This window comes from Lucilia sericata, unplaced genomic scaffold (genome assembly GCF_015586225.1).
Source record: "Lucilia sericata isolate MDLA Ls3-8-SP2 unplaced genomic scaffold, ASM1558622v1 Contig000801F_arrow, whole genome shotgun sequence".
NCBI lineage: Eukaryota > Metazoa > Arthropoda > Insecta > Diptera > Calliphoridae > Lucilia > Lucilia sericata.
In genome coordinates, this window is record NW_023994793.1 from 169023 (window position 1) to 191571 (window position 22549).

The window sequence follows — 22549 nt, forward strand, 5'->3', positions numbered from 1 at the left end:
CTAGAACTGAACTAGAACTGAACTAGAACTGAACTAGAACTGACTAGAACTGAACTAGAACTGACTAGAACTGAACTAGAACTGTACTAGAACTGAACTAGAACTGAACTAGAACTGAACTAGAACTGAACTACTGACAGAACTGAACTAAAACTGAACTAGAACTGAACTAGCGTTAAACTAGAACTGAACTAGAACTGAACTAGAATTGAACTTGAACTGAACTAGAACTGAACTAGAACTGAACTAGAACTGAACTAGAACTGAACTAGTACTGAACTAGAACTGAACTAGAACTGAACTAGAACTGAACTAGAACTGAACTAGAACTGAACTAGAACTGAACTAGAACTGAACTAGTAACTAGAACTGAACTAGACTGAACTAGAACTGAACTAGAACTGAACTAGAACTGAACTAGAACTGAACTAGAACTGAACTAGAACTGAACTAGAACTGAACTAGAACTGAACTAGAACTGAACTTGAACTTAACTAGAACTGAAAATATACTGGAATTTTGTATAACATTTTTTATATGGAATAGGTTTTTCTATAGTAAAATGTATTCGGATGCAGCTTTTCTATAAAAATTTTATATGGTATAAAGTATTTCCTGAAAATTCTATATCTAGACAAGATTCGAATCCATTTCTCTAATTCCCACATTGAGACAGAGAAATGTTTGAAATACTAAAATGTTTTTTTGAATTCTATGCAAATCTTATACATGTCAACAAGTACATTTTTCCAATATTAATTATTAGATAGATAGTAAATGAAAAAATATCTTAACATATGTCTGTATGTGTCAAAAGTATTTTGTTTGCTTTGCTGCTTGTGCTACCCACATCTGAAAGTTCTTGCACGTCTTTTTGGTTTTTTTACACAACAAACCAAACCGCCTTTCTTTTTTTCTCTACTTTGACGTATTTTACTTTGCAAGTTTGTAGCTTAAATCTTTTGATTTTTATTTATTATTCTTTTTGCAGAGGAGAGGTTACTGCTGGTCTTTTCATATTCATACATTGTTATTTAAATTAACACTTATGCAATCATTTTTGTTGGTTGTCATATGGTTAATAAAATAAATAAAATAAAAATTTAAAACAAGTTTCTACAAAAAATTATATAAATAATATTCATAAGCATAATATTTTTACACACATTCTTGTCTTATTATTTATTCTAGGCACTCACAAAGTTCATTGTAGTGAAGATTTAATGCGCGTGGAAATTGGCCTGCCAGAACCCATAACCACAACAGACAGCAGCAGCACCAGCGGCAGTGGCACAAGTAGTGGCAGTGTCAGTAGTAATAATGATAAACCACAAATCTATTTGGAAGGCCTTAAGGGCTATCCAGATGAACGGTGTCATCCTGAAATCAACGGTTCTTTGGCCGTTTTTCGTTTATCGTTAAGTGATTTCTATGAGTGCGGTGTTACACGTATGGTTAATCAGTTAACGGTATGTAAATTACAATAAAAAATATAAATAAATAACCACAACAACAATAGTAAACACACCTATTATGGCTTTAAGTTTTTGGCCATGAGTAACAATCATATTAAACTGACCACACGCATTATTTTACGGTACAGCACTATACCATGGAAGTGGTATTATGGGTTTATGCTAATGTTTGTTATATTTAAAAATAATGGTCTTCCATTCACTGTTAAGTAAAACTGAGTGATAAAATTCACTTACTTAGTACACTTAAGGTTGTCCGTCCATCTGTTTCTAGTTCAGTTCTAGTTCAGTTCTAGTTCAGTTCTAGTTCAGTTCTAGTTCAGTTCTAGTTCAGTTCTAGTTCAGTTCTAGTTCAGTTCTAGTTCAGTTCTAGTTCAGGTTCTAGTTCAGTCTAGTTCAGTTCTAGTTCAGTTCTAGTTCAGTTCTAGTTCAGTTCTAGTTCAGTTTAGTTCTAGTTCAGTTCTAGTTCAGTTCTAGTTCTAGTTCAGTTCTAGTTCAGTTCTAGTTCAGTTCTAGTTCAGTTCTAGTTCAGTTCTAGTTCAGTTCTAGTTCAGTTCTAGTCAGTTCTAGTTCAGTTCTAGTTCATTCTAGTTTCAGTTCTAGTTCAGTTCTAGTTCAGTTCTAGTTCTGTTCAGTTCTAGTTTCAGTTCTAGTTCAGTTCTAGTTCAGTTCTAGTTCAGTTCTAGTTCAGTTCTAGTTCAGTTCTAGTTCATTCTAGTTCATTCTAGTTCAGTTCTAGTTCAGTTCGGTTCAGTTCTAGTTCAGTTCTAGTTCAGTTCTAGTTAGTTTCTAGTTCGTTCTAGTTCAGTTCTAGTTCAGTTCGTTAGTTCTAGTTCAGTTCTAGTTCAGTTCTAGTTCAGTTCTAGTTCAGTTCTAGTTCAGTTCTAGTTCAGTTTCTAGTTCAGTTCTAGTTCAGTTTCTAGTTCATCTATTCGTTCTAGTTCAGTTCTAGTTCATTCGAGTTCAGTTTCAGTTCTAGTTCAGTTCTAGTTCATTCAGTTCAGTTCTAGTTCATTCTAGTTCAGTTCTAGTTCAGTTCTAGTTCAGTTCTAGTTCAGTTCTAGTTCAGTTCTAGTTCAGTTCTAGTTCAGTTCTAGTTCAGTTCTAGTTCAGTTCTAGTTCAGTTCTAGTTCAGTTCTAGTTCAGTTCTAGTTCAGTTCCAGTTCAGTTCTAGTTCAGTTCTAGTTCAGTTCTAGTTCAGTTCTAGTTCAGTTCTAGTTCAGTTCTAGTTCAGTTCTATTTCAGTTCTAGTTCAGTTCTAGTTCAGTTCTAGTTCATTTCTAGTTCAGTTCTAGTTCAGTTCTAGTTCAGTTCTAGTTCAGTTCTAGTTCAGTTCTAGTTCAGTTCTAGTTCAGTTCTAGTTCAGTTCTAGTTCAGTTCTAGTTCAGTTCTAGTTCAGTTCTAGTTCAGTTCTAGTTCAGTTCTAGTTCAGTTCTCGTTCAGTTCTAGTTCAGTTCTAGTTCAGTTCTAGTTCAGTTCTAGTTCAGTTCTAGTTCAGTTCTAGTTCAGTTCTAGTTCAGTTCTAGTTCAGTTCTAGTTCAGTTCTAGTTCAGTTCTAGTTCAGTTCTAGTTCAGTCCTAGTTCAGTTCTAGTTTAGTTCAGTTCTAGTTCAGTTCTAGTTCAGTTCTAGTTCAGTTCTAGTTCAGTTTCTAGTTCAGTTCTAGTTCAGTTCTAGTTCAGTTCTAGTTCAGTTCTAGTTCCGTTCTAGTTCAGTTCTAGTTCAGTTCTAGTTCAGTTCTAGTTCAGTTCTAGTTCATTTCTAGTTCAGTTCTAGTTCAGTTCTAGTTCAGTTCTAGTTCAATTCTAGTTCAGTTCTAGTTCAGTTCTAGTTCAGTTCTAGTTCAGTTCTAGTTCAGTTCTAGTTCAGTTCTAGTTCAGTTCTAGTTCAGTTCTAGTTCAGTTCTAGTTCAGTTCTAGTTCAGTTCTAGTTCAGTTCTAGTTCAGTTCTAGTTCAGTTCTATTTTAGTTCTAGTTCAGTTCTAGTTCAGTTCTAGTTCCATTCTAATTAATCTTTACCCATGTAATGTTTTTTTATGAAATCTTTCACTGGATAAAGTTTTTCTAAAGAAATCACTTTCCAGATAAAGTTTGTTTCACTGAAGCTTATTACAAGATCGGTCTTAACTAATTTTAATTTTTTGCTTGTTTATTTTTGCTTCTATTCTATTTTTATTAAAATTTTTATTTAATATTTTTATTATTTTTTATTTAGAATTTCTGTTTCTTTTCCATCTTTTTAGGGTAAAAAAGTTTATTACCACAAAATCATTATTGAGTCCACAAATGGCAAAGAGATTGTTAGTGTTAAATGCATTACCAGTGGTCCGGTTTTTAATTTAATGATGAATGAAACTAGCCAAGAGCAACCACGTTTTATATACCAACAACAGCAACATGATCAGTTGCAGCAGCAGTCTCAACAATTGCAACATCATGGCATTGTTAGACGTGATGTTTTACCTGCTGGATTTCAAGAACCAGAGTAAGTTTTTTTTATTATTATTTTGCGCAAATTATTTTGGTTTTAAATTCAAAACTTGATTCTTCAAAAATATTTCAATGATAAACAAAGAAAGAATGAAAAAATCTTAGCAATCAATGACATCATGCATTTATTTGTTGCGAGATGAGCCAAAACCAAAAAAGCTAAAAGCATTTAAATGTCATTTCCCAGAAGAGGAATGTTGGCAAGAAATGTCAAAATAATTTTATTTTATATATTTATCTTATCGTTGAATCTAATGCTGGAGATATTAAAATGACAGTTGGGTGTAATTTTTAATTAATCTTCAAAGCTGTCTAGACTCTATGGGAGATAAACAAAGTGATATCATTGATCTTGATAGTGGAGATTCAAATTAAATATTAACAAGTATAAATAATTTATCGAGATAATGATAATGCACTTTAACAAACATGAATTCATTTGTGCTTTAAGCTTAAATATTTAACAGTTGGAAAAGTTAATGAACTCATTTTAAGCTTTAAAGCTGCGAAATTCTATATTATTACCCAAATCATACTGATCCCATATTACTAGTCTTCTACTTATCGAGCACGAAGTTCTGACAATAGATGGATCAAGACCAAAACTTAATACGTAAATTTTTAATAGCAACATGTGCTTGTATACGCAAAAGCTCATATTAGTTATAATGATCTTATTCAAAAGCTTCAGTTTTATTTATGTTGTATGCACGAAAACATAATTTAAACACCTGCACAGTGGTTTAGAAATGATATTTATAAAAATTTTGGATCTCGTAGAAAAACATTAAAGAATCCTCATGCGGTTAAGCTTAAATATTATAGTCTTTATCCGCTTAATGCTCTTCTAGAAAATTTTTCTTGCGGATAATGCTTCTGTGTAAAAATCTCTTTCTATAAAAACTTTTATGGTGATAAAACTTTTATAAAGAAGCCTTTATCCGGTTAAAGCTTTTCTTTAAAAACTTTTATCAGAATAAAGTTTTTCTATACAAACATTTATCCAAATAGAGCTTTTCTATAAAAATCTTTTTTCGAATAAAGCTTTTCCATAAAAATTTTTATGCGGATAATATTTTTCAACAAAAACTTTAAAGCTTGTTTTAATAAATTTCGAATAAAATTTTCTGCTCTGCTATCCGGATAAAGCTTTTCTACATAAAACTTTATCAGAATAATGCATTTCTATAAAAAACTTTATCCAGATAAAGCTTTTCTATACAAAATATTATCCGGATAAAGTTTTTCTATTCAAAACATTATCAGGATAAAGCCTTTCTATAAAAAACATTATCCAGATAAAGTTTTTCCATACTAAAATCTTTAGAACGCATATTAAAATCTTTAGAACGCAGGTTCTACCGAGCCGAACAACTAGAGATGCCCATAAAAACGTCTCAAAGCCGATTGTGTTATATTTCGTTACGATATTTTCGATATACCGAATTATTACAAAAACAAAGCCTCTAAACCACTGTGCTCTATAATAATTACATGGATGCCACAGTGATCGATAATTGCCAACAAAATGGCCATAATACGTGTACAATTTAATATTAAATTGCAGCATTCGTTTACATTTACAAGATCATTTCCTTTTTAATGCCACAATCATCATACATGTATGTATAATAAACTCGTAATAGTATTTTAGAGTGTGTTATAGCAGCACGTAGATATGATAATAATATGGTTTGAAAGAAGATTTGTTTTTCTCGGAAGAGACACTAACCAAAAGGGTTAAAGTCTTTAATAAGAAATATTAAGGGGGTTTTTAATAATTTATCTGTGTTCTTCTTTACAGAGACATAGAAATTACCACCTCTTTAACCAAAAAGGCACCCGAGCCTCGTTTGGCCATTGGTGTTAGTCAAAATGGCAAACGTGTTACTGGTGATCTGACTGTTACACCCGGCACTCCTCTAACCATGGAAATTACTTTGGATCAGGAGTCAGCACCTATATATGGTTTGGGTGTTAATTATTTGGAGGTTACCGATACCAGACTGTTGTCGGAAACTATTATTTTTAAGGGGTAAGTAATTTGAAAGAGTCAGTTCTGGATTAAAATTGTTATTATCTATAATGGTTCTTTTTTAGCTGCACTGTTGATCCTTATCTTTTTGAAAATTTCAATACCATTGATGGTGATACCTTGAGTGCTAAATTTAAGGCTTTCAAATTCCCCGATTCTTCGTATGTTCAATTCCGCGCCACCGTTAATGTTTGCCTGGATAAATGTCTGGGTACTCAGTGTTCAAATGGTCAAATTGGTTATGGTCGCAGAAGACGTGATACCTCCGATGCCATGATGACTCCTTTGATGGATACAAATAAAGTTTATGAAATTTCATTGGCCATGTTTATTAAGATTAATGATTTGGAGGGTGTTAATAGAAGTGAGTATAAATTTTATGAGGGAAATATTTGAAATAGCTTTTTCGGAAACTAAAGGTTCTAGTTCAGTTCTAGTTCAGTTCTAGTTCAGTTCTAGTTCAGTTCTAGTTCAGTTCTAGTTCAGTTCTAGTTCAGTTCTAGTTCAGTTCTAGTTCAGTTCTAGTTCAGTTCTAGTTCTAGTTCAGTTCTAGTTCAGTTCTAGTTCAGTTCTAGTTCAGTTCTAGTTCAGTTCTAGTTCAGTTCTAGTTCAGTTCTAGTTCAGTTCTAGTTCAGTTCTAGTTCAGTTCTAGTTCAGTTCTAGTTCAGTTCTAGTTCAGTTCTAATTTCAGTTCTAGTTCAGTTCTAGTTCAGTTCTACTTCAGTTCTAGTTCAGTTCTAGTTCAGTTCTACTTCAGTTCTAGTTCAGTTCTAGTTCAGTTCTACGTCATGTTCTAGTTTTTTTTCAGTTCTAGTTCAGTTCTGGTTCATTTTTAGTTCAGTTCTTGTTCAGTTCTATTTCAGTTCTAGTTCAGTCTTGTTCAGTTCTAGTTCAGTTCTAGTTCAGTCTAGTTCAGTCTAGTTCAGTTCTAGTTCAGTTCTAGTTCAGTTCTAGTTCAGTTCTAGTTCAGTTCTAGTTCAGTTCTAGTTCAGTTCTAGTTAGTTCTAGTTCAGTTCTAGTTCAGTTCTAGTTCATTTCTAGTTCAGTTCTAGTCTAGTTCAGTTCTAGTTCAGTTCTAGTTCAGTTCTAGTTCAGTTCTAGTTCAGTTCTAGTTCAGTTCTAGTTCAGTTCTAGTTCAGTTCTAGTTCAGTTCTAGTTCAGTTCTAGTTCAGTTCTAGTTCAGTTCTAGTTCAGTTCTAGTTCAGTTCTAGTTCAGTTCTAGTTCAGTTCTAGTTCAGTTCTAGTTCAGTTCTAGTTCAGTTCTAGTTCAGTTCTAGTTCAGTTCTAGTTCAGTTCTAGTTCAGTTCTAGTTCAGTTCTAGTTCAGTTCTAGTTCAGTTCTAGTTCAGTTCTAGTTCAGTTCTAGTTCAGTTCTAGTTCAGTTCTAGTTCAGTTCTAGTTCAGTTCTAGTTCAGTTCTAGTTCAGTTCTAGTTCAGTTCTAGTTCAGTTATAGGTCAGTTATAGGTCAGTTCTAGTTCAGTTCTAGTTCAGTTCTAGTTCAGTTCTAGTTCAGTTCTAGTTCAGTTCTAGTTCAGTTCTAGTTCAGTTCTAGTTCAGTTCTAGTTCAGTTCTAGTTCAGTTCTAGTTCCGTTCTAGTTCAGTTATAGTTCAGTTATAGTTCAGTTCTACTTCAGTTCTAGTTCAATTCTACTTCAGTTCTTGTTCAGTTCAGTTATTTTAAAATCAAAGTTAATTTAAACTTAATAAGTGTATTTTAAAATATTTTCTTTTACTTTCAGATGAAGTCTTGCGCCTTGAGGAAAAACTTCGCGAATTGAAATTAGCCAATCAACGTTTGGCACGCAACAGTCGCGGAAACTTTGAGGAGCCTTTGGTGAAAACTTTCGAACAACTGCCTTTATCGGTGCCAGCTTTTGTGGTCGATGAGAAAGAATTGGAAGATGCCAGAAATACGGTTAATGCAATAACTTCTACAGGAGCCGTGATATTGTCCATAATCTTAACAGTTTTATGTAAATTTTTGTAAATATAAAACAAAATTAACAAAAAACAAAAAAAAACGAAAACTAAAATAAAAAAAACGTAAATAATACTTGTAAAGTAAAACATTTTCCCTTTAGTAAGAAAAAAGTCTTAATTTAATGAAAATATTTTAGAAAAACTTAACATTAAATTTAATAAAAATAAAATATTTTTGTTAAATTGACACCTAAAATTAAAATAAAAACAAACAAAAAAAACGATAAAATATTGTAAAGTATATAGTTTATTATCTAATCAGTTTAAAACATAAAAAATTAACATTTAACTGCCATTTTTTCGTATAACTGCTTATTTTCTTTATTAATAAAAATTGACTTTAATATTAATAATAAAAAAAACTTATTAGTTAACATTTATTTAGTAGTTTATGGTATTTTTAAATACATATAAGTTGTGGCATTTTTCTTTTTTATAAAATTTAAAACTTAATTTTTTCAAAATATGTAGTTTTTTATTAATAAATAATATTGTAAAATGCTGAATATATAAGAAATGAACAACAAAATAAAAACGTATATAAAAATCTTAATTAAGCATTACTAGTCTACTAAGTTTAAATGTTAAGTAAGTTTTAAAATAAACACAGGATTATATTAACTAATTATAAACTTATAAAAAAAGTAAATTATATATGATAAATAAATAACAATAAATAATAATAATAATAAAAACTAAAGCCTAACGACAAATTAAAGTTGTGTAAATTTATTTGAAATTTTTGGAAAAATTTTTAAATTAGAGATAGCCGTTTGAAAAAGGATGTCAAATTGGCGTTTTTAACAAAAAAGTTAATTAAGCGATTTTGGCTCATTTAAAACTGAATTATCAGTCCTAGTTAATTATAGTTCAGTTCTAGTTCAGTTCTAGTTCTAGTTCAGTTCTAGTTCAGTTCTAGTTCAGTTCTAGTTCAGTTCTAGTTCAGTTCTAGTTCAGTTCTAGTTCAGTTCTAGTTCAGTTCTAGTTCAGTTCTAGTTCAGTTCTAGTTCAGTTCTAGTTCAGTTCTAGTTCAGTTCTAGTTCAGTTCTAGTTCAGTTCTAGTTCAGTTCTAGTTCAGTTCTAGTTCAGTTCTAGTTCAGTCTAGTTCAGTTCTAGTTCAGTTCTAGTTCAGTTCTAGTTCAGCGCTAGTTCAGTTCTGGTTCAGTTCTAGTTCAGTTCTAGTTCAGTTCTAGTTCAGTTCTAGTTCAGTTCTAGTTCAGTTCTAGTTCAGTTCTAGTTCAGTTCTAGTTCAGTTCTAGTTCAGTTCTAGTTCAGTTCTAGTTCAGTTCTAGTTCAGTTCTAGTTCAGTTCTAGTTCAGTTCTAGTTCAGTTCTAGTTCTGTTCTAGTTCAGTTCTAGTTCAGTTCTAGTTCAGTTCTAGTTCAGTTCTAGTTCAGTTCTAGTTCAGTTCTAGTTCTGCTAGTTCAGTTCTAGTTCAGTTCTAGTTCAGTTCTAGTTCAGTTCTAGTTCAGTTCTAGTTCAGTTCTAGTTCAGTTCTAATTCTGTTCTAGTTCAGTTCTAGTTCAGTTCTAGTTCTAGTTCAGTTCTAGTTCAGTTCTAGTTCAGTTCTAGTTCAGTTCTAGTTCAGTTCTAGTTCAGTTCTAGTTCAGTTTAGTTCAGTTCTAGTTCGAGTTCTAGTTCAGTTCTAGTTCAGTTCTAGTTCAGTTCTAGTTCAGTTCTAGTTCAGTTCTAGTTCAGTTCTAGTTCAGTTCTAGTTCAGTTCTAGTTCAGTTCTAGTCAGTTCTAGTTCAGTTCTAGTTCAGTTCTAGTTCAGTTCTTAGTTCAGTTCTAGTTCAGTTCTAGTTCGTTCTAGTTCAGTTCTAGTTCAGTTCTAGTTCAGTTCTAGTTCAGTTCTAGTTCAGTTCTAGTTCAGTTTCTAGTTTCAGTTCTAGTTCAGTTCTAGTTCAGTTCTAGTTCAGTTCTAGTTCAGTTCTAGTTCAGTTCTAGTTCAGTTCTAGTTCAGTCTAGTTCATGTTCTAGGTCAGTTCTAGTTCAGTTCTAGTTCAGTTCTAGTTCAGTTCTAGTTCAGTTCTAGTTCAGTTCTAGTTCAGTTCTAGTTCAGTTCTAGTTCAGTTCTAGTTCAGTTCTAGTTCAGTTCTAGTTCGTTCTAGTTCTAGTTAGTTCAGTGTCTAGTTCAGTTCTAGTTACAGTTCTAGTTCAGTTCTAGTTCAGTTCTAGTTCAGTTCTAGTTCAGTTCTAGTTCAGTTCTAGTTCAGTTCTAGTTCAGTTCTAGTTCAGTTCTAGTTCAGTTCTAGTTCAGTTCTAGTTCAGTTCTAGTTCAGTTCTAGTTCAGTTCTAGTTCAGTTCTAGTTCAGTTCTAGTTCAGTTCTAGTTCAGTTCTAGTTCAGTTCTAGTTCAGTTCTAGTTCTAGTTCGTTCTAGTTCAGTTCTAGTTCAGGTTTAGTTCAGTTCTAGTTCAGTTCTAGTTTCAGTTCTAGTTCAAGTTCTAGTTCAGTTCTAGTTCAGTTCTAGTTCAGTTCTAGTTCAGTTCTAGTTCAGTTCTAGTTCAGTTCTAGTTCAGTTCTAGTTCAGTTCTAGTTCAGTTCTAGTTCAGTTCTAGTTCAGTTCTAGTTCAGTTCTAGTTCAGTTCTAGTTCAGTTAGTTCAGTTCTAGTTCAGTTCTAGTTCAGTTCTAGTTCAGTTCTAGTTCAGTTCTAGTTCAGTTCTAGTTCAGTTCTAGTTCAGTTCTAGTTCAGTTCTAGTTCAGTTCTAGTTCAGTTCTAGTTCAGTTCTAGTTCAGTTCTAGTTCAGTTCTAGTTCAGTTCTAGTTCAGTTCTAGTTCAGTTCTAGTTCAGTTCTAGTTCAGTTCTAGTTCAGTTCTAGTTCAGTTCTAGTTCAGTTCTAGTTCAGTTCTAGTTCAGTTCTAGTTCAGTTCTAGTTCAGTTCTAGTTCAGTTCTAGTTCAGTTCTAGTTCAGTTCTAGTTCAGTTCTAGTTCAGTTCTAGTTCAGTTCTAGTTCAGTTCTAGTTCAGTTCTAGTTCAGTTCTAGTTCAGTTCTAGTTCAGTTCTAGTTCAGTTCTAGTTCAGTTCTAGTTCAGTTCTAGTTCAGTTCTAGTTCAGTTCTAGTTCAGTTCTAGTTCAGTTCTAGTTCAGTTTTAGTTTAGTTCAAGCTCTGTTCTAGTTCACTTAAATTTATATTTTAGTAAATAATTTAACGTATTTTTAAAAGAGATTATTATGTGGCAACTCCTTTTGATTTATGTGACACTGCCTTATCAATGTCATATTGACAGCGACACTGCTTTATCTTTTATAATTAGCGATAACTCGAACAGCTGTTCAACACATACTACACAAAAAGAAATACTTTTTTCACACACATTTGACATTTTTCATTCGCGTATTTTTTTATTGGTCGAACCAGAGACTTGTGCCGATTCGGCTTAAGCCGACTAAGCCTAGCCGCCGAACAAAATGTCATAGCCGCCGCCGCCGAAAATTTTTCAGCTTAATACGGCTTGAAAATTTCGCCATATTTTGTACAATTTACAGAATACTTTCGCTAAATTTGTGGAATTTTACAATATAAAAATAATTTGTTTTCATTTAAGCAAGTTTTCTTTTATCTAATAATAAGCCGCTCATTGAAATTTGGCCGGTGTAGAACTTTGCTCAACGTTCGATGTATATGCTTCGCCTCAGATATTTTCGTGTTTTCGCGCCTAATTCGAGTCGCTGCTTTGACTTCAAACCAGCTTCGTTGGCGTCAACGGTATATTATCACCTAGAGGCAATGGACGGAAGCTGATTGCCGTATTCAGGGGGTATCCTTGGGATACATACTTATTATTATACAATTGATCTCAACAGAATCACTACCATACACCCATAATAGAGCGCGATGTCTGCCTTTCAGTGAAGCTCTTGTTGTCTCCAAACACTATGGTGGCCGAATATTTACAAGAAACAATTGTTAAGCCGCCTTTTATACAAATTTATAGCTTTGTAGAGAATGTCTTCACGGACCTAGAGGATATAACCTGGCTAGGTACGTAGATGTTGTTTGGGCAAAATATTGGTACTAACCATTGTGGGCTTTAGGTCCCTTATAGTTGTCACACTATACCAAATAAGCATTCTTGATGGAATTAAAGTTTAAAACAAGTTTAATTCCAGTCAAACATTCAAATTTCAAGTGTTGAAATACATTTTAATTCAATAGCATTCTCCAGTGAAAACGAAACTTGAATTCAAGTCGAACGTTACAATGTTTTTACAGTATAATTCAATGCACGAAATCTATATACATAATACATATATAAAATTCTAACGTTTCTGACTGACTGACTGACTGATTCATCATCGTAGAGCCTAAACGGTTTTAGCTAAAGAGCTGAAATTTGGACAAGAGGTTGGTCTCCCACCAAATAGATCCACTTAGACGGGATTTTTGGAAATTCGAATGATTAGGGGGTTAAAAATGGTAAAAACGGGTAAATTCGGTAACCTCATATCTCCTAAACTATAAAAGATACAAAAACAGTTTAAAGCTTATCGTCGTTCATTTAAAAAATAAGCGGGCAGGTGTCTGGTACTTTTTTCAAATTCGACCCCTTTGGGGAATTAACGGGTAGAAACTGTAATTTGGTACTTCTTTTGCACACCATGTATCTTTTAAACCAGAGAACATTCAAAAAATATTTTTGAATCCTTCATAACTTGACGAACAAATAAAAATATGAATTTAGTACTTTTTGGATATTCGGACGTTTAAGGGGTGAAAATTGTAACTATTTTTGATACTTTTTTATAAAACATTGTTTTTGGTTTATTAACTTATACATATGAATACATAATAACGGGCTCCCAATACGATGTTGCAACTGGTACTTTTTTGACTTAGAACTTAGAAACATGTAATTAAGCACTTGAGAATCTGTAAAAGTGGACTTTTTGGTACTTTTTCGTTCTTCAAAAGGTACTTTTTGAGTTTTCTATTTTTCGTTCTTCGACTGGTACTTTTTGAATTTTTTATAATATTGAACCTAGAAACATGAATTTAGGAATGTACAGCCCGGATTAAGTAATAACATATAAAAGGGAACTTTTTGGTACTTTTTCGTTCTTCAAAAGGTATTTTTTGAATTTTCTATAATATTGAACATGGAGTAAGTGAGAACATATAAAACGGGACTTTTTGATACTTTTTCGTTCTTCAACTTGTACTATTTGGATTTTCTTTTATAATGAACCTAAAAACATAAAACTAAGCAATCAGGGACTTGAGTGAATGAAAATTTAAACTGGAGTATTTCTGGTAATTTTTCGTTCTTTAACTGGTACTTTTTGAATTTTCTAAAATATTGAATATATAAACATAAAATTAAACATGCAGTATCCTAATTGAACGAAAATTTATCTCGCTTACGTCCATTTTGCAAAAAGGGCTCGATATCAATCGAAATCTCTATGGGCCATAGTTGACCCTGCCCCCTTCAATAATTGATTTTAACGTTTTCTACGTACTTAATAATACCATAATAAAACAAATTTTGTTGGAACGAAAATATGTAATGAAATCTTCTTCAGAAAATGACTTAAACGCACATAAATGGCTTTCAAATGTCGATGTCGACGAAATAAACATTTTTAGGAACCGAAACCCACATTTATGAAAAATAAAATTATGAGGATCGGTCCGCCAATATAACCCTCTTACAGAAAATCAGTTTATAGCTAATACATCATTCCAAAAGTTATCATTATGATAGAATTATGGTAGAATTAAAAAAAAAATACTTTAAATTATATATATTATTGATCCAATTCCACATTTAAGTCCCTAATCCGAAAATCACGGTGACGTTCTTATTAATCTAATGATCGGACCACTTCCGAAATTTGCTTTTTTACGACATATGATTTGCCTTACTTATTTTAATCATAAAATACCACTAAAATAGGAATAGTCTTCCTTTAGAGTTGCGAGTTTTCATACATTCTAATAATGTTTTCAAAGTGAAACTTTTGGAATATTTTTCAATCTCTTTGTGATCCCTTTAAATGATTGAATACAACAATTCGTTTATCTGGGAAACTAATATAACTAAATTCTTCAAATTTTGCACGAACAACTTTAATATTCATCTGAACATTTTGGAGAAAAAAGGGCGGACTTTCATCTGAGGGGCTTGGAGCTCCCATATGAATTAAATAGAAAAATTCGTATATCTGAGAAACTATTAGAGCTAGAATCTTCAAATTTTACTGAAGAACATTTAGAGAATAACGGGCGGATTTTCAATGGGGGGGCTTGGCACTTCCCATATGAATTAAATACAAAATTTTGTATATCTGGAAACTATTAGATTATTCAAATTTTTCATAGATTAAATTAAAATCTTAATTAACGTTCGGAATAATTGGCTAAAATTGCAATAATTTGCGTGGAATCTCCCATATGTAACAAATTGTATATCTGGAAAACCATTGTAGTTAGAAACATCAAAATTGTTAAGTAGGTTTCTTATTTATATTGCTTTTAGGGTAGCACAGCACACTGGGTATAGCTAGTAAATAAACAAATAAAATATCTTTGTTTTTACGTTATTGATCATTTTCTTAATGCAAAATTTTTTAGAAACTGATTTTCTGCAAGATGTTTTATATGGAAGATAGGGTTAAATATCGGCAGATCCTAGTAAAACTTGGAGAAAGGATTTGTTTTTAATTTTTAAGAATTTTTTATTCATCCCTGCATAATTTCTCATGCAACTTTTGAGTTTGCTCTGTTTTGTTGTTATAAACAATATATTTGCTTCCAAAATCCTACTTTCTGATCTCTCGGATTCCGTTTTTATTTAAAAATCGTTGAAAAATTAAAAACTAAACGTAGTTGAAAACTAAGCCGGCTTACAGTCGATTTTAAGCCGCTGCCGACATATTCAGTGTCAGTCGCCGCCGTCGTTAATATTTGTCGGCGCAGGGCTCTGGGTCGAACATACAAAAATTTCAACTTTTTTTGCATTTCTCCAGAGAAAACAAAGATTTTTTAACATTTATTGAATAAAACACGTATAGAAATTGACGATTATTTGTTAAAACAGAGTAAACAGAAAAAGAGTAAGAAATTAAAGAAAGTTTAAGTGATAAATATAACAAATGTTTGCTAAAAATTAGCAAGTTAGTTGAAGGTACAAATGAAAAAAACATAAAACTATAGAAATACATAAAATATAGAAAAAAACAGACACAAAAAATAACTAATTAAACAACAAGGCCAGCAATGAAGACAATTAAAATGATAAGAAATTGTCTGTAAAAAACAAAACACGGCAAAAAACTATTTAGGGCTGAGTCTTCTTCAAAAGGCAGGCAGCATCGCTAACAGCACAACAACAGCTAATGGACGGACGGCATTGTATTAATTGAAGTGTTTACGTGTTCCCTTGATTATTGTTATTATTGCCATTGGTGCAGATGGTAGTGGTGTTGGTGGCAACAGCAGCAGCGCTAAAAGTAGTAGAGTTGGTTATGAAGTTGGCTTTTTGGGAATCATTAGAAATAGATCACACACTTGCTTAGTTTATAAACTAAATGAGAAAGAGCAACAACTAATAGTGTATATAGAACTAAATGTTTCATGTCTATAGAGCAATTGAATGAAACCTTATGGGAATTACTATAATTAAGTATCGACGTCAACCATAACATTTTGTTTAAAAGCCACCAACATTCTTGTTTATACACATTAAGCAGTTTGACATTTTAGCAGCGGCTGAAATTAAATATAATTAAAACTGGCTTACGATATAATATGCAATAATATACACCATACGATTCCAACATGCTGTGATAAATATTCAAATTAATATAAAACAAAACAATAGGAATTGTCTGCAAAAGCAAACGACCAATTAAGTTGCCATTTTAAATGACCAAAACATTAAAAGAAAGTAAATTGTCAAATTAACAAAACTCCCACTCCCTCCCACCTTAAGACAACTAAAAAAATCAAAAAGAAATTAACCAACCAGTCCACATTGCCAACAAAAAGAAAAATGCGCTCTAAGAAATTCTTAATTATTGCCGGTTTCTTAGTAACTTGGACATTTATAGTTTTCTACTTTGTGCCCCGTACAAATACGAAATTTTCTCCTGCATTAACGCCCAATAGGCTGCAGCAGTTAGAACAAGATGCTCGCCAAGAGTATCGCAAAAGTGATAAGCTAATGGTCAATCTATTAGGCATACTAAAGACAAAATATCCCCAGGAAGCTCAAGCAGCCACAGAAAAAGAAATTGCCATCATAGCCTTACCCAATAATCAACCAATACAGGAGCCACCCTCCTCTAATGAGAGGCAGGAAAATATATTGGAACAACCCAATGATACTGAAACGAATTTAGTTATCAACTCTCAGCAGCCAGTAACGCAACCCACAAAAACTCATCTCAGCAATGGTCAACCCATTATTCCGGTATTAGTATTTGCCTGTAATCGTGTTTCCATTTCGAAATGTTTGGATAATCTTATTAAGTATCGTCCCAGTATGGAACAATTTCCCATTATTGTTTCGCAAGATTGCGGTGATGAGGCTACTCGTAATGTTATCTTATCCTATAAGGAACAGGTGTCTCTAATAGAGCAGCCTGATCAATCGGATATATTTGTACCACCGAAGGAAAAGAAATTCAAGGGTTATTATAAAATAGCACGACATTATGGTTGGGCTTTGAATAATACCTTTGGCAAAGGTTATGATTATGTTATAATTGTCGAGGATGATCTCAATGTGGCACCCGATTTCTTTGAATACTTTTCGGGTACTCATCATTTACTCAAGCAGGATCCTTCTTTGTGGTATATAAGACCAAAATTTTAAAGTAAACAAAAATTATTATAAAAAAATATATTTTCTTCTTTTTTAGGTGTGTTTCCGCCTGGAATGATAATGGCAAAGCAAATCTAATAGATGCCTCGCATCCGGAATTGTTATATCGTACAGATTTCTTCCCCGGTTTGGGTTGGATGTTGACCAGAGATCTGTGGCAAGAGTTATCCGTTAAATGGCCTAAATCGTAAGTAAATTATTAGAATTGTGAAAAAACCTGAGTTTTTGCATGGGATTTCTGCTTTTAGCTTCTGGGATGATTGGATACGCCATCCGGAGCAGAGGAAAAATCGTGTTTGCATACGTCCGGAAATATCTAGAACTCGTACATTTGGCAAAGTTGGTGTTTCGAAGTAAGTTTTAAACATTTTCAAGAAAACTAATCTTATGAAAAGTTTTCTAATGAAAACTGATCTTAAAAAAGTTTTTTTAAGAAAACTGATCTATCGAAAAGTTTTTAAGGAAAATTATTGCGAAAAGTTTTCTATAGAAAACTGATCCTGCGAAAAGTTTTCTATAGAAAACTGATCCTGCGAAAAGTTTTCTATAGAAAACTGATCTTGCGGAAAGTTTTCTATAGAAAACTGATCTTGCGAAAAGCTTTCTATAGAAAACTGATCTTGCGAAAAGTTTTCTATAGAAAACTGATCTTGCTAAAAGTTTTCTATATAAAACTGATCTTGCTAAAAGTTTTCTATATAAAACTGATCTTGTGAAAAATTTTCTATATAAAACTGATCTTGCGAAAAGTTTTCTATAGAAAACTAATCTTGCGAAAAGTTTTCTATAGAAAACTAATCTTGCGAAAAGTTTTCTATAGAAAACTGATCTTGCGAAATGTTGTCTATAGAAAACTGATCTTGCAAAATGTTGTCTATAGAAAACTGATCTTGCAAAATGTTGTCTATAGAAAACTGATCTTGCAAAATGTTGTCTATAGAAAACTGATCTTGCAAAATGTTGTCTATAGAAAACTGATCTTGCGAAAAGTTTTCTATAGAAAACTGATCTTGCGAAAAGTTTTCTATAGAAAACTGATCTTGCGAAAAGTTTTCTATAGAAAACTGATCTTGCGAAAAGTTTTCTATAGAAAACTGATCTTGCGAAAAGTTTTCTATAGAAAACTGATCTTGCGAAAAGTTTTCTATAGAAAACTGATCTTGCGAAAAGTTTTCTATAGAAAACTGATCTTGCGAAAAGTTTTCTATAGAAAACTGATCTTGCGAAAAGTTTTCTATAGAAAACTGATCTTGCGAAAAGTTTTCTATAGAAGACTGATCTTGCGAAAAGTTTTCTATAGAAAACTGATCTTGCGAAAAGTTTTCTATAGAAAACTGATCTTGCGAAAAGTTTTCTATAGAAAACTGATCTTGCGAAAAGTTTTCTATAGAAAACTGATCTTGTGAAAAGTTGCCTATAGATAATTTATCTTGCTAAATGTCTTCTATAGAAAACTGATATTGCGAAAAGTTTTCTATAGAAAACTGATCTTGCGAAAAGTTTTCTATAGATAATTTATCTTGCGAAAAGTTTTCTATAGAAAACTGATTTTGCGAAAAGTTTTCTATAGAAAACTGATGTTGCGAAAAGTTTTCTATAGAAAACTGATCTTGCGAAGAATTTTCTATAGAAGACTGATCTTGCGAAAAGTTTTCTATAGAAGACTGATCTTGCGAAAAGTTTTCTATAGAAGACTGATCTTGCGAAAAGTTTTCTATAGAAAACTGATTTTGCGAAAAGTTTTCTATAGAAAACTGATCTTGTGAAACGTTTTCTATAGAAAACTGATCTGGCGAAAAATTTTCTATAGAAAACTGAACTGGCGAAAAATTTTCTATAGAAAACTGATCTTGCGAAATGTTTTCTATAGAAAACTGATCTTGCGAAAAGTTTTCTATAGAAAACTGATCTTGCGAAATGTTTTCTATAGAAAACTGATCTTGCGAAAAGTTTTCTATAGAAAACTGATCTTGCAAAAAGTTTTCTATAGAAAACTGATGTTGCAAAAAGTTTTCTATAGAAAACTGATGTTGCGAAAAGTTTTCTATAGAAAACTGATCTTGCGAAGAATTTTCTGTAAAAATGATCATGCAAAAAGTTTTCTATGGAGGATTGATCTTTCAAAAAGTTTTCTTAGAAAACTGATCTTTCAAAAAGTTTTCTTAGAAAACTGATCTTTCAAAATGTTTTCTTAGAAAAATGATCTTTCAAAAAGTTTTCTATAAAAAATTGATCTTTCAAATAGTATTCTATATAAAACTGATCTTTGAGAAAGTTTTCTATAGAAAACTGATCTTGAAATACTATTTGAAATATAAAATAAACATTTTTTCTTCAATTATATTTTTCAGTGGCCTGTTTTTCGATAAATATTTACGTTATATTAAATTAAGTGAGGAATTTGTACCATTTACAAAAATGAACTTAAGCTATTTATTAAAGGTAACACATAACTCTTAAATAAGTTAAACAAAATCACTATTTTAAATCATATTTATTTTAAATAATTACAGGACAATTACGATAAAACATTTATAAAAGAAATCTATACGTATCCTGTAGTTACGTATGATGAATTAAGACGTGAATTAATAAAACGTGATGGACCGGTAAGAATACAATACAATACTAGAGATCAGTATAAAAGAACAGCAAAAATGCTGGGACTCATGGACGACTTAAAGGTGAGTAAAACTTTTTTCTACTATAAATTTTATACCAATAATAAATACCATATTTCTTTGTTAATTATATAGAGTGGTGTACCGCGTACTGCTTATCATGGTATTGTATCGTTTTTCTTTAATAAAAGACGTGTCTATTTGGCACCCAATGTCAATTGGAAAGGTTATGATTTATCGTGGAGCTAACAGAATTTTATCATTTTAAGTTTAACTTCTTAGTCTTAATTTAGTTAACTTTTTTCTATTTATTACAAAAACTAAAAACAAAATATTTAAAACAATTTACTAACAACAAACCACAACAATATAGGATTCCTTTTCATTTCGCTATTAAGTAGGTTTTCTGTTCTATTTTTATCTCTCATTACTTTTAATATATAATTTTATAAATGACCAACCAAATATGAATACAATTTAATAGTTTTAAACTAGTTAAGCTATGTTAATTTTCTCAGCTATATGTGTTTTGTATATTTGTTTTATTTAAATCTTTTTTTGTTTTAATTATTAAATGGACCACCTATTAATTACTATGTATGTATGATGTTGTATTTTAAATCCTAAGAGAACAAATCTAAACAGAACTTGTAATGCAAAGCAATAGTTTTACTTTTATATTAAATAGTTTCTTTTACATTTATATTGATATTAGCTTTTTGTAAATTTCTTAATTCTATTTACTATTTACTATTATTAGTATGTATATGTTGGCTTAAAATAGTTAAAAGATGTAATCATTCCTTTTGGGTTTGTTATAAAAAAAAAATCTCATACAGTGATAATTGTAATAGAAATGTGTTTGTTTTATATTAAACGATTAATTTAAATGATAAGAAAGCGACTTGTTTTTAATAAACAGATCTTGAGAAGTTTTCCCAAGAAAACTGATCTTATCAAAACTTTTCTATAGATAACTGATATTAGGAAAAGATTTCTATAGAAAACTGAATATAGCAAACTAATCTAACAAAAAGTTTTCTATAGAAAACTGATCTTACGAAATGTTTTCTATAGAAAACTGATCTTAAGAAAGCTTTTTATAGAAAATAGATCTGGATTTCTGTAGAAAACTGATATTGTGAAAAAAAAACTTGTCTTCTGAAGAGATTTCTAAACAAATCTGATCTTACGAAAAGTTTTCTATAGAAAACTAATGTTACCAATGGGTTTCAATAGAAAACTGATCTTACGATAAGTTAATTATAGAAAACTGATCTTACGAAAAATTTTCTATAAAAAACTGATCTTGCGAAAAGTTTTCTATAAAAAACTGATCATTTGAAAAAATTTCCAAAGAAGTCTGATCGTAATAACAAATTTCTAAAGCAAACTGAACTAACAAAATGTAAACTGATCATAGAAAACTGATCTTGCAGAAAGTTTTCTATATAAAACTGAACTTTCAAAAAGATTTCTAAATAAAACTGATCTTTTGCAAGTTTTCTATGGAAAACTGATATTACAAAAAGATTTCTATAGAAAACTGATCTAACAGAGCGTCTTTTATATGAAACTGATCTTCTGAAAAGATTTCCGAAGAAATCTGATCTTACTAACAAATTTCTAAAGCAAACTGATGTAACAAAATGTATACTGATAATAGAAAACTGATCTTACGGAAAGATTTCTATGATCAGTTTATATTTTGTATAGATTTCTAAAGAAAACTAATCTTGCGAAGAGATTTCTATAGAAAACTGATCTTACAAAAAGTTTCTTATAAAAAACTGATCTTCTGAAAAGATTTTTAAGGAAATCTGATCTTACTAACAAATTTCTAAACTGGTCTAACAAAATGTAAACTCATTATAGAAAACTAATCTTAATCTAAGATTTTTAAAGAAAACTGATCATGTGAAAAGATTTCCATAGAAAACTGATATTACAAAAAGTTTCTTATAAGAAACTGATTTTATGAGAAAATTTCTGAAGAAATCTGATCGTACTAACTAATTTCTAAAGCAAACTAATCTAACAATATGTAATCTAATCATAAAAAACTGATCTTACAAAAAGTTTTCTTTTGAAAATTGATCGTACAAAAAGTTTTCTATAGAAAACTGATCTTACGAAAAGTTTTCTATAGAAAACTGATCCTACGCAAAGTTTTCTATGATCAGTTTACATTTTGTATAGATTTCTAAAGAAAATTGATCTTACGAAAAGATTTCTAAAGAAAACTGATCTTGCGAAAAGATTTCTATAGAAAACTGATCTTACAAAAAGTTTCTTATAAAAAACTGATCTTCTGAAAAGATTTTTAAGGAGATCTGATCTTACTAACAAATTTCTAAACTGGTCTAACAAAATGTAAACTCATCATAGAAAACTAATCTTACGAAAAGTTTTTTTATAGAAAACTGATCCTACAAAAAGATCAGTTTAGATTTTGTAAAGTTTTCTAAAAAAAGCTGATCTTGCGAAAAGATTTCTATAGAAAACTGATCGTACAAAAAGTTTCTTATAAGAAACTGATCTGATAAGGTTTCTAAAGATCTAACAAAATGTAAACTGATCTTGAAAAGTGATCTTACAAAAAGTGTTTTATAATATTTCTAAAGAAATCTGATCTTACTAACAAATTTCTAAAGCAAACTGATTATAGAAAACTGATCTTACAAAAAATTTTCTATACAAAACTGATCTTACAAAAACGTTTGTAAACAAATCCATTAGAATTAAATGCATTTGCGATTTCTAAATCATTTAATAACAGAAAAGCGTTATTAATTTATCATTCGCTATTTACAATTTTATAATTTCATCAATTAATAAAATTACAACTTTTACTATTTTAAGCCCTCATTAACTTTTGTGTACAATTTTATTTAACAAAGAAATCTCAGTTAAAACAAAAAATGAATAAAATTTCCAAATAATAAGTTGCAGCTGTTAATAGATTTAATAGTTTACCAATAAAAGTTAAAGAAAAAAAACTTGCAACTACTAGTTTTGTGTTTCAAATTTATTTTATAAGTATTTGTAAGAAAAAAAAAAACTTGTAAAATGTTAAAAGTAAAAAAACAAACGTAATTAATAATTGCTGTGTCTATTCTTA

General features: G+C 30.9%; 2 protein-coding genes across 2 annotated transcripts in view; both read left to right on the plus strand.

Annotated features, from left to right (window-relative positions):
* Positions 1-8039, plus strand: part of LOC119608178 — a 63581-nt gene extending 55542 nt beyond the window's left edge. The window contains exons 3-7 of the mRNA XM_037962490.1: positions 1192-1469; positions 3716-3957; positions 5767-5997; positions 6063-6361; positions 7737-8039. Coding sequence (XP_037818418.1) covers positions 1192-1469; positions 3716-3957; positions 5767-5997; positions 6063-6361; positions 7737-7984 — 1298 coding nt within the window. The 3' untranslated portion in view covers positions 7985-8039. The remainder of the gene's footprint in view (positions 1-1191; positions 1470-3715; positions 3958-5766; positions 5998-6062; positions 6362-7736) is intronic.
* Positions 8040-14879: 6840 nt separating this feature from the next.
* On the plus strand, positions 14880-22548 carry LOC119608180 (alpha-1,3-mannosyl-glycoprotein 2-beta-N-acetylglucosaminyltransferase). Its single transcript, XM_037962492.1, has 6 exons — positions 14880-16776; positions 16845-16994; positions 17056-17160; positions 19159-19249; positions 19321-19491; positions 19564-22548. The coding sequence occupies exons 1-6, from the start codon at positions 15974-15976 to the stop codon at positions 19675-19677; spliced, it is 1434 nt and encodes a 477-aa protein (XP_037818420.1). The 5' UTR covers positions 14880-15973; the 3' UTR covers positions 19678-22548.
* The last annotated feature ends 1 nt before the right edge of the window (position 22549 follows it).

What these genes read in the sequence shown, in the direction of transcription:
- LOC119608180 (XM_037962492.1), top strand. Translation starts at nt 15,974, where the DNA reads ATGCGCTCTAAGAAATTCTTAATTATTGCCGGTTTCTTAGTAACTTGG. An exon ending in AAGCAGGATCCTTCTTTGTG is followed by an intron (nt 16,777 to 16,844) that starts GTATATAAGACC and finishes CTTCTTTTTTAG; the next exon opens with GTGTGTTTCCGCCTGGAATG. An exon ending in ACTTAAGCTATTTATTAAAG is followed by an intron (nt 19,250 to 19,320) that starts GTAACACATAAC and finishes AAATAATTACAG; the next exon opens with GACAATTACGATAAAACATT.